The sequence below is a fragment of the Sander lucioperca genome, chromosome 10 (genome assembly GCF_008315115.2).
Source record: "Sander lucioperca isolate FBNREF2018 chromosome 10, SLUC_FBN_1.2, whole genome shotgun sequence".
Classification (NCBI taxonomy): Eukaryota; Metazoa; Chordata; class Actinopteri; order Perciformes; family Percidae; genus Sander; species Sander lucioperca.
In genome coordinates, this window is record NC_050182.1 from 29,004,273 (window position 1) to 29,016,660 (window position 12,388).

Sequence of the window (12,388 nt, forward strand, 5' to 3'; positions counted from 1 at the left end):
TACAAACAACGAAAAACAAACAATATAGACAGTGCAAACAAGACTTGGACAATACATGAACAATCAATGTGTGCAAGTGTAACTGTTGAGAAGAAATTGTTTGTGTGCCTATCATGAATAGTATTATAATACTGTAATACTGTACTCTATAATACTGTCACCTATAGGTGATCTGTAATGACATTTTGCCATGCATCTCTAGATCTCTAGAACAGTAGCCTATATGAACCTCTTCCTGCAAATCCTGGACCACATTGCCCGTCTATCATTAATATGATTGAAGTCTCCATGTGGGCTACTACACCCAAAAATCTTGGGGCAGTCATGTCACTCCGTAGAAGTGTTTTAAATACCCTACCCGTGACGCCCTCTCAGCCAATAGCGGGGCCGCTGGACCCCCTCCTGTAAGCATGAGGGGCTCCTCCGACTCAGCTCCTGCCCGATTTGGTGTACCCCCCCCCTACCAGATGACTGTAAGTGCGCATTTCCTATTGGCAAGAGGGAGTGAGAAGTAAACAGAGGAGACCGACAGGGGAAGAGTGTGTGTGAGAGAGAAGCAGTGTGTGTTACAGTGGGAACAGAGTGAGAGACTCCAGCGAAGGGGGCGAGAGGCATCTTCACCGGGGTTCATCACTGCGCACTGTCGAGCACGAGAGATCGCTTTCGAGCGCAGCATGCTCAAGAAGGTTAAAAAAGTGGACTGTGGACGAATCAAGGCTACTGGTTGAAATCTCCGATTCACTAATGGACTGTTAGAGAGAGCGCAGTGAGGGGTGCTTGCCGTGTGTGCAGGGAACGGACCCTGGAGAAGAAGCTGATTCAGTAGGGAAAGTTACCAACTATGGAGATGCTTTGTTAACTGAGAGTTTACAAACTGTTCAGACCATTTAGAGTCATTTCTTTAAACTGGATGCTATTATAGACGAATCCCAGTGCTTATCCGCCCGGTGATATCTCGGTGCCGCGGTGGACCATACCAGCTCAGTCACATCGGAGCGAGTGAATCCTTCCACGCAACACAATCAGCGGCCAGAGCTACTAACATGACGGCGTTATACCTCATCTTTTGCCTTATGGTCACAGGTAAGGCATGCTTTTGTTTCTTATTATTTAGCATGCAGGTCGTTATTGACGGAGAGCATAGACCGCGCTCCACACTGGCGCGCTGCGTCAAGCCATCCAGTGCGCCGCATGCTGCAGTGCTACAATTCACTACTGTTAATTGCCGGTAAATGTTTAATTAGTTTTGAAAGAGTGATTACAACAGGAGGTTTCCCTGTCTGCAAGCCGACCCGGAGCACCATAGTGAATAACAGCAACAATGCGTAATTCGGGAAAGCTGTGATTGTTTCTGTTGTGGTTCAGATTTCAGATGTGAGAGAGACGATCTGTGCTTCAGTGGATAGGCATGAGGTTGCGGATGCAGGGCGCACTAACGGAAAGTTTAACTTAAAATATTATTTTTTTTACCAGGGAGATTACTTGCTCCGAACTGCTACATGTTTCCGTGTGTTTATTCACAATAAATTCTCTCGTGTTTTAAAAAGAGGACGAAATGCTTGGATATGTAAGCAGGTAAAGATGATAAAACTAAAGCGCTGAGAGATGAGACATCAGCGCCGTGCAGAGCTCAGCTCCGCATCCCCTTTCCCCCCGAAGTTAGTCAGCGGTCCCCAGATTGATTTCCATTAAACAAAAATAACAGGTTTAGCTACATTAAACGGTGTGGAAATGAGGTTTCTACTGGTCCTGGGTCTGAAGTCTTTCTCTTCGAGTCGTAATCCATCAGAATCGTGGTCACTATGAACGGTGCGTAAACAGATAAAAGGGTGCATGGTCTATCATGAGGGGGAGCACAGTCCCTCGGGTGTAGAGGCAGATCGAGAGAGTGAGTGAGTGTGCGAGGGACATGGAGAGGGGGAGCATTTGTTTTTCGGGAGACAGGCAGAGACATAACGCACCTTTTCTACTTCTCTGCCTTTGCCAGAAGCAGCATTTGTATAGCTTCTATCACATGCGGTTTCACCCAGCTTTTAAGATCACAAATGCCAAAGCGTGCTTAATAGCCATTTGTTGTGAGTAGCCTACCTTCAGCCCCAGTTGAGCATGGTTTTGTCATTATTCAATGCTCGGGGGAGGGACATGACACCAGTAGACCTCTGCTCTCTGACAGACTAGCAACAGCTGGATGAGAAGGGGCGGTAGCCAGACAGTTGCATATCCCCCCCCCAACACACACACACGCACACACACACACACACACACACACACACACACACACACACACACACACACACACACACACACAACTCCTTTCTCTCTCTCTCACACTCTCTCACACACACACACACACACACACACACACACACACACACGCACGCACGCACGCACGCACACACAATGATAATAATGAAAACAGTAACAGCTGCCCTAATTAGAACCTAAGAGACCCTAGACCTCATTTATTGAGCCTCTCTTACAATATGGCCACAGCTCATGACTTCTCTTTGATATGGCATATAGAATACATTTGTATGTATGTAGTCTTGTACAACACAGATCATTTACTTTCTCAGAAAGTCCCCTGGGCTCTCAGAGGAATTGGATTCCACACTGCATCAGTATTCTGAGTAATCTTCAGTGAGCTCTCCTTTGGAACCTTTCGCTTTGGGTCGCCTGCGTCTCATCGGGCCAAGTTCAAAGGCTGTGAGCCGAGATTACAAGTTTCTCTCCCTTCCTCTTAAGTCATGTCGCTACTCACGTCTCACTATAGTGTAACGCCGTGGAAATGTTCCACCTTGCTTCTTCTCGCTACTTTCTTTTCCTAGCTGCAGAATGTGTGACTATGGGACAGGAGGACATGAGAGCGTATCTGCTTAATGGGCTGGAGGCGGCTGCCAGACTTTCACCAAGGGTTGAAAGCCTGTTCATACACATATTTAATGCAAGCACACACAGGCACAAACAAACAAGTGATATCTAGCTGGGGAAGTGGTAATCCCTGACCAAGCCCTCTCCTGCCCACCCCAACTTCCTTCCCTTTCCCATTACCAGAGATTTGTCTTTTCCTCACGCGTGGCCGATATGTTTGTGGACGCAGTGGCAGCATGGCCCAAGAGGTTGGTTTCAGGGAACTGTGCATATTTTATGAACTACCGCTCTTTGAATTCTTGTGGAAGGAGTCAAGATTACGCAGAGGGAAACAGAGTTTAAGATGAGGAGGGGCAGGGAGGGGAGTCTTGTTGCAGGGATAAGACTCGGATGTTTTACCAGTGTCTCGATGATTAAGGTGACAAGCAGCAGGGAAACACTGAGGCAGACTGCTGAGCATCGTTAACCTTTTCTTCATCTTGTTACTCTGTCTGTCACACAAACACACACACAAACATACTCCTGCTCAAATCTCTCCTTTTGGTCTTCCATTTCTCTCCCTCTATCAATTTCAATCTTCTATGGCACAAAGAGATTGAGGATAGTTGTAGAAAGTTTGAAGGCGAGAACCCCAGCCAGTCGATGAGGACTGTTAGATACGAGGTGCACAATAGTGCAGACAAAGCAGAATCCGAACATAGCTGAGTCTTGAACAGAAGTGTCTTGCATTATTTAGGAGACATTCATGTCAAAGATATAGATGAATTTTGGCCTACTTTGATTTCCTGTGTATGTGAGCTAATAGTTTTGCTGCTGGGGTGTTTTATGAATTTTCTAGATTCACTTCTGGCCACAAATCAAATGTAAAGATATACATGTTTGTAGCTGTATCTTAATCTATGTCCAAGGTATGTATTTTAGTTACCCGAATGTTTCTTGTACAAAGACTAGATTTTCATTTTCATTCGGAAATGCAGACACACACACACACACACACACACACACACACACACACACACACACACACACACAAGTATGCACAAACAGACAGTAATGAATGATCAAGATCTTAAACAATGGCCTGCTGTTTCTTCTCATCCTGGAGACGTGTCTTGCACACATGCCATTGTTTTTCTGCCCCTCTTCACAAACAGATATCTTTCCATTCCCCCTTCCCGCACACGCACTCGCTACGTGTACGGAAGGAGAAAGGAAACAATGGGGCTTCATAATGTTGCCTGTCTCTAATCAGCTTTGCCATGCGGGTAAACACAGATAAAGAACTTGGCAGTGTGTCCCAAGGCTTTGTTATCAGCTGCTAGCAACTTAACTGGATGTCTATGCCGGTATGGCTCAACACAGGAAGCCAAAGAAGCCAGGTAGCAAACTGTGGATGGCACTTTGCCTCTTCCAGTATTATTTTTACCCCTACCCGCCCATCCTCTTTTTGTCTTTGCTTTCTCCTTGTGTCTGTCTCTGCACATCCTCACCTTGTCTTCCTCTGGGGCAGTCAGAGGATCCGGGGAGGAAATGACAGGGAATGGGACAATGGAGGGGCCGTGTAAGCTTCCTGCCATCGCCTGGAGTCTTCTTCCCCTGTTACAGCACTTCAGGCTGTATCATCAGCTTACAGACTGGGAAGGGTGGGGGGGGCAGCACAAACATGTTAATTTCTCCGTACAAACAAAGTAATGGAAAGAATAGAGAGAGAGAAAGAGGATTTCTATGCATGCTATTAAAAACAACAGCCCCCCAAGGAAAAGAGTCACATTTATACAGTAGCAGTTATTTTAACAAATACTTGGATTGCATTTATCTCACCCTAAAATGCAAGTGTCACTTCCTTCAAGATAGATTTATCACCATTTCAAAAGACCCTAAGCCCAGAAACCAACATACAAGAGAAAAATTGCAGACATACTAGACCACACATTCATTTTGCAATCAATTCCTGCCCTGCAAGACAAGAATTTAATATCTCCTGCCGAGACACAGAAACCAACAGCAAATTGAAATTTATCTTCTGCGTTGTAGCAATATCTATTCCTGTGTTATCTTCACCAGCCGTGTTCCTTAACCTTGTATTAAAGATAGCTCTGTTGGAGAAGGATTCTGGCAGCTGAGAAGGGCTCAAGTTAGGAATACAATCAGACATTTATTTAACACTAGATGCTGATTTATTTAACTTCTCCTTTTTCTTTCGTCATATGAAATGTACAGTCAGTGGCACTTACTAAATAGATCTGAATATATAGCTGGCTGTACCAGGGCTTGTGGCATGTGCACATCATCCAGATATGACTCATAAGGAGCTCCCGGAAGCAACATCCTGAACACACACACACACACACACACACAGAGGTCAGGGGCACACACAGGGGCAGAGGATGATAAGCTGAGATGAGTGTTTGGCATCTTCAGGGCTGTGTGCACTTTCTGGAGCGATTAGTCAAAGTACAACTGTCTAATTAATGATGCTCCAGCAATCAGGACATGTCATCTCCTTAGCCAACTAGGGGTAAAAACATATTCAATGAAACAAGAGATTGCTTGCATGCTGCTCACTTTATTAGTGATGGAAGCTGCTCATCCCCCCCCACCCTCCACCCCTTCCCCTCCTTCCTGACAGTTAAAACTGCCTGGAACGCCAGGGCTAATATTGTGTTAGTGACTCAACCATTAACTAAAATAGTGGGTTGTCTGTGGTTCAGTCTGTTCTTCCTCTGCACAATGAAATACTGCAGTGTTGTTGTAGGAGGCTGGGTGAAGGGTTGTCTTTTATTTCCATTTTCCATTTCAGATGGGGCTGAGAAACTCGCCCTGGGAGGTCTGTTAGAGAAGGCAGCCAATTTGCTATCAACTGAGGGGTGTCAGTCAAAGCTTATCGATCGAGCTTTTAACTGCGGCTCCCTCACTGGCAAAACATGTTAATGTTATTGAGCTGTGTGGAGATGTGAGGAACAGTGAAGTGTGTGGGTGGCGGTTGGACCGGTAGGAGGGTAAGGTGTGTCTCTCCCCTGCCTTCTGTTTGGTCAAAGAAAGCCGATGCAGAAACGCCAGTGGGCTTCAGCATGAGAATAGGGGGAAGGTGAAAGAGAGAAAAAAGGAAGGCTGAGGGGTCAAAGGGATTTACTGCTAGGAGCCTAGCATTTCAGGTAATGGATATGCTTGTATTGGTGTAAACCAAACCTGCTGTTTGTCTTCCAGCATGGCTGAAGTGAAAAAACAACAAAGGTGTAACTGACTGCACGTCTGAGGGGGATTAATAGAAAGTTGACATTTCAACACCTCAGGCTAAACATTAGATCTCAGGTGTACACTTGGACATGCAGAAAGCGTTTGTGTGAGTGCATGCATGTGTCATTGTGTGTGGTGTTGTAGAGTTGTGGATAGGAGGGTGTAAGAGGGTGAGGTAAGGAAGGTGTATAGTGGGAGGCTTTCTGCTGCTGCCACATTCCTGTGAAGCTGCAGCAAGGAGGGCAAGAATACATGGATAAGTGCTTCCCAAGCTGGCTGAGGTGAACCTAACACCCCTCCTAGAGGAAGCAGCCCAACCATTGTTCCAGCACATTGCACCCGTCTGACTGAGGCATCCTAGTGCTGTGCAGATCCCAGGGGTCTGGAAAGAGAACGAGGCAGCGGAGGAGAGGGACTGATTGTTCCCTGCTCAGACTATCCACAGATGGGGCTACGGCACAGGATGCTGGCTGTTTGCTTTAGAAAGTCTCAGGCGTTTGCTTTGCAGCCATGGTATATAGAATGCTCTGGGGGATAGAGGAGAGGAGAGTGCCAGTGGAGACAACAGCAGGGGAAAGGAAAGAGAGAGTCAAGCAGAGAGAAAGAGAAAGAAAGGGATAGAAAAGGGACCTTGCCTAATATGATGTCAGTGTGAATATAGTGTCAGTGCCAGGAAAGGAAGACAGATGATACAGCCATACAATGATAGGGTAGTTGGGCGAGAGAGTGCTCAAGTCCTTCCCTGTTTCCAAACAGAGACATATAGAGCTGATAATGGAGAAGGAGGGCGAGTAAAGAGAGTAAGGGATGAGATGCAGGGAACCCAGGCTGCATCCATCATGGGGTTTGGTGCAGAAGCCATTTGTACCTTTTGTTCTCCATAATTTGTTTTCTCAGAGCCTGCAACGGGAGGGGTGAAGGGGAGAGACAAAGCTACGGCAGCCATTTATTTTTGCACTAATTACATAAGTGAGACAGCATAATTAGACATATAGCTAAATAGACAATAGGCTGAGAGAGATGCACAGAAAGAGATAGACAGGAAGGTGTAGATGCATTTAAATAGATGAGAGGCATGGGCCTCTCAATTTCACATTCAAGTGTGTATAAGGGAACACACTAAAAGAAGTAAAGGGGATGGAGAAGGATAAAATGAAAGGAAAAGGGAGAGTAAAGGAGATGGGCCGATGGAAGGGATAAAAGATAAGAGGGAAGGAGAGAAAAGCCCTCTTCACAGATGGCACTTTGAGGTGCGGCCCAATGCTGCTGGAATAGTCACCTCATTTAATACACCTGCTCAGCGGGAGGGGATAGAGAGATATAAGGAGATGTCGTAAAGAAAAAGAGAAAAGGGCAAAAGAGAAGAAAGGATAGCGAAGACAGATCTCATCTCTGCTTCTTCAGATCAAAGGCGGAGAGTGGCTACAGAAAGTTGTTTGTTGTGACTTGTTTGGGAGGGTCTCTGTCTGTGTGAGGTCATGGTTTGACCTGGTCTGCTATTTTGTTCATGCAGTATTACACTTCAACACAGCCACATGACAAACCCTTGAAGGCATCACAGGACATGGGACCATTTTATAAAGAGAACTTGTGATGCTCTGGGGCGGCGAAGCTGCCCCAGAGCATCACAAGGAAAGCTGGAAAGCTGACACAAGGAAAGCTGACAAGAAGATGTAGGTTGTCCGGTAAGAAAAAGATAGAGAAGTTGAAAGTTTGTTAAAACCAGTAAAGAGATTGTACATCTTTTCAAATAACTGAAAATGACCATGTTTTTAGCTAGTCAATTGTTGTGTTGCAGAATGTTCTTTGTGTGCTACTGTAATGCAGTTGTGCATCTGCTCAGGTCCATGTGTAAGCGGAGGAGAAGGTAAAAAGGCCCTTAGTGAAGCCACTCAATCACAAGCCAGTTAAAACAGCTGACCAAAGATTTAGGGGCAGTCAGGCCTGATTGGAGGCCTATTGAAGCCGGTAGAGGGAAGCTCTTGAGCCGTCACACTTTAGATTAGCCATTCAATGCACCATAGACCTCTGGCCTAACTGCTCTTCTTTCTCTAAACAGTCCTCTGACACACTATAGTATAGCTCCAGTCAACTCCCTGATTGTGCTGGGGAGTTCTTTAAAAGCCAATTTAGACTCAGTCCTTTTGTTTAACTCCCCAGGAACTCAAGCTTGGACATATTGTGTTTTGTGTGTGTGTGTGTGTGTGTGTGTGTGTGTGTGTGTGTGTGTGTGTGTGTGTGTGTGTGTGTGTTCTTTTATTGGGCCAAGGTTTAAGATTTGTGTGAGCTGTCTTTGAGCATGTGATGTTTTGTTAAAAAGAACTGGGCGTATCACAGAACTGGCACAGACTAGTTTTTTGGGTGAAAGAGAGGGTGCATGAGAGAAATCAATGGCCCAATTCAACCTATTACAGCCATGACTGTTGCTGTAATGGTGTGGAAATGGACAGTGGTCATGTGGATCCCTTTTCTACCTCCAGGCTCGGATCACAACTGAAGCTCCGATTCATTTCCTCCCAGCTTTGATTTAAAAAAAAAAAAAGTACTCTGAGGATTTCAAAAGACTCTCACATGGTGGTGACGAGAGAAGAGATCCTTCCGTTTTGTGAAGCGAATGAAACCTCCATTCTGCCAGGTTTGCCGAGGGACAGACATAACACTGGGCTGCAATTTTCCTCGACAAATAATGACTCCTCTAGTCCTCTCTCCTTCCAGCCTTTGCTTCTTTGATCCCAGGTAATGTGTTAACAAGCAACGGGTTCATGGAATACCCATAACATTAGTATGTGTATTTGCGCTGAGGTGTCAGAGTGTGTGTGTGTGTGTGTGTGTGTGTGTGTGTGTTTGCACGTGTGGCTTCATGTGTGTTTTCACACCAATTAATGAATTGCTTTATATGCCTGCTGAGGTGATGATGGCCTGTCTCCAGCAGGGCATTGCTTTTTTCTCTTTTGTGTCAGCCTCAACCCATGATGGCCAGGGCCCTCTCTCACACTAACACATTAATGAGACCAGTCTAATTAGTGCCTGTGGTTCCATAAAGGGGGACCCTGGAAACCACAGCAGCATTGTGAGTTGGCCTTATCAGGGGACCACTCAAAGACAGAGGACCCACTGCACCAGTGAGAAGGTTCACACATATAGGGAGACCTGTTTGGACTCAGACTCAAATTAGTGTCCTGGTTAATTGGGATAGGAGTACAAAAAATGAACTGGTCATATTTTCCAATATGTGACCACCGAGGTTCAAGTTCTTCCTGAGTTCTTCCCTCTCTCCCTCCGGCAGCGCTCCTCCCAAGGGCGATGCAGAAAAATGATTTTACTCTCCTTCATCCCTCTCCCTCAATCCAGATAATTCAGTCTGTTCAATATCAAATAATCTCTCCCAATTTTTCAGCCCATTCTAACGTTTTTGCTCAAACAGATACCTCTGGGGGATGAGCCTCGTTAAACCTTGTTAAAAAAAGAGGGGGAGAAAGAAAGGGAGAGAGGTAGCCCAGGAAAGAGGGATGGCAAATAGCTCTCAGTGGAATGCTTTTAAAAGCCTCTCTTTCTCGTGGGCCATATGTGAAACAGCGGCCAAATAGATTGAAAGAGAGAAGAATAGTAAGGATAGAGAGATACAGAGGAAGATAAAGTAAGATTGAGAAAAGGGGGGTGTAGGTGATGCGAGTTGTGATACTTAAGGTCTGGGGCTCTAACTTGTGTCCCACAGCACTTAACATACCCCTAGCCATCTCTCCTGGCAGTTAATTAGAATCCAATAAGGTTGCCGCCTGTTGGTCATTATTCCTCCAGTGTGTTTACCCTTTCCAGAGGCTCCATTCGCTGCTTAATCTGCTGAGAAGCTGAATGTCAATAGGTCAGACCAAAACTCCAGAGCCCTGAGAACGAGGGAGAGACAGAGCGAAGGGGGAAGCAAACAGGATCAGGGGGATGAAGGAAAGAGGTCATTTCTCTCCCTCTCTCCTCTCAATATTTTCCTGTGACGTTCCATTCTCGTTGTTGTTTTTTCCTCTCCCTCCATCCCTCTTGCGTCTCCTCTTCTCTTCTTTTCTTCTCACTTCTAATCCGTCCTCTTGATTGTTCTAAGCTGCTTTCAGCCAGCCCCTGGGAGGGTGGGGGGGTTCGGAGTCTGTTTTAATTAAGATTTAAAAGACGGCTCCCTCAAGAAGGGAGATTTAAGAGCAGGATGGACTGAGCAAAGTAAATGAATAAAGGTATGACAGATTGTAGATAGGGCTCAATAAAATTTCTGAAATCGGGAAAAGGAGAACATTTAAAAGCTATTATTTTACACACGCAGATGCGCACATCGCACACACATGCACACAAACGCAGCCAGACTCTGAGGCATTCAAGTGGCTAAGCCAAATGGGATTTTTTTTTTCATTTGTAATCAAGCGGAACAATCTATATAGATTGATCTCAACTTCCTGTGATTCATACCATATCCTGCAAGGGTGATATGGGATCAGTGGTAGCCAGCAGGCAAGCTGAGGGAGTTATCTCCACACTCTGTCTAATAATCGATCATCTCACCAGATGGGCTTAAGAGCCTGTCACGCTCCACTTGTTTATCAGAGCCCCAAACCTGGGGCATCTCCATAGATGTGACCTGCAAAGAAAGTCTTGTTTTGCAGACAGACAGATAGGATGCATGACCTAGAGAAACTAGAGAAACGAGAAAAAAAGAGAAACGAGACGTGTTTCAAAAGTTTAAAGTTTGCTTTTGCTGTCTTTGCATTAGGACCAGACATGTGGATAGAAGCTGAAGTAATTTCCCTGTGTAATGTGGTTCTATTTGGGTGGTAATGTCACCATCGTGAAAGCACTAGACGTTCCTTAATTAACAGTCTTCGCACTAGGACAAAACAAGATTTCTCTGTAGAAGTCTGGCTATCAATGATACAGGCACTGTACTGTCTGGCGTAGCTTTACTTATAGTGTGCAAACAATGTGTTACAGACAAAGCGTGTGTCCGTCTGTGTGTGTCACTGCAGCTGAAAAAGGCGCGTGCTATGTGTTTGGTAAAACAGTCACATAGCACACATCTGTCCCTGCTGCAAAGCGTACATTCTTCATCCAGAGTACAACCCCGAAAGACACACCCCAAAAACAGAGTGCACAATGAAGTGTTTAAGTTATCAAGCCACAGACTTTGGTGCAGCCGGTAAGGTGTTAAAGGCCAGGCGAGGGTCAAGAGCCCAACCCACCGCATTCTCTGCCTTGGTACATCCCAACACACAGCCACCATATGTCCAGGGTTTCACAGTCAATGCGCAAACCCACCCAGCATCACAAAGACCTATTCACACCCAGTTGACTCTGAGGTAATCTGCAATGCCATGGTATGTTTAGGACAGAATGCAGCACTAGTTCAACCAGTGGCCGTTTGAGAAAAACAATAGACTAGAGCGTATGGAGGAGTAAAAGGAGTGTTAGGGAAAAGGGTACGTAGACAAAGAATTTTACAAAGCATTTTGAGCAGATAAACGCAAGCATGATCTTGCCCTCAGCTTGCTGCAGCTCCATCGCTTGCCTCCGTCAAAGCCCCTTGAGATTCTCCCAGCACACTCTGCCTCCGTCACTCACAACTCTGTTAATAAGGCCAGCAGTAAACGCCAGGAAAGATATGCAGGGATGAAAGATCCTTCTCTCATGTTTTCGCTTTGAGGATGCATTTCCGGGTGTCAAGGGGGAGGGGGGGGGGGGTGTTTATAGAGTAATGCTGCATTTGAATAGAAACAGTAAACCCATCCGCTTATAAAATAATATTTTGTGTTCCATATCCTGTTGTGTTGCAGCTCTAGGGAGGGACTTTTGGCAGACACGAGAAAGAAAGCCCCCACCTCCACTAAGCTAAAGGTATAGAAGAAGCGCATGCCAAAGAATAAAGTGTGCGGAGCTCCTGGGGGAGGGATATGTCAGACATATATTCTTTCACTGCAGTGATTAATATCTGGGAAAAAAGGTCAAACTTGACTTGAAACGGTCCAGTATATCACAGTTACATTCAGAGCCTGCATTTCATACATCAATCCCTGCTGTGATGTCTCATCAGCCTGGTCACACAGGAGAGACCCACACTGCACATTATCAAAGATTGATGGAATGTCCTAGTTGAAGATGGGGCGGGGGGGGGGGGGGGGACTGGTTAGAGAAGGGAACTTTGCGTTACCCTCTGCTTTTTCAGAGGTGTTGACTGTGGGTCGCATCGCCCTTTTACAGCCCGATGCAAACAGCATTACTGTAGTTGGCAAATGTTATGCCAGGCTTC

General features: G+C 45.7%; 1 protein-coding gene across 4 annotated transcripts in view; it reads left to right on the forward strand.

Moving 5' to 3' along the window:
- The first annotated feature begins 429 nt into the window (after window positions 1-429).
- Window positions 430-12,388, forward strand: part of kirrel3l (kirre like nephrin family adhesion molecule 3, like) — a 31,698-nt gene continuing 19,739 nt past the window's right edge. For 2 of the 4 annotated variants that reach the window (XM_031298890.2, XM_031298891.2), the window contains exon 1: window positions 430-1,083. In XM_031298890.2, the coding sequence (XP_031154750.1) occupies window positions 1,044-1,083 (40 nt within the window). In that variant the 5' untranslated portion in view covers window positions 430-1,043. The remainder of the gene's footprint in view (window positions 1,084-12,388) is intronic. The other 2 variants (XM_031298892.2, XM_031298893.2) reach the window with 2 other exon arrangements.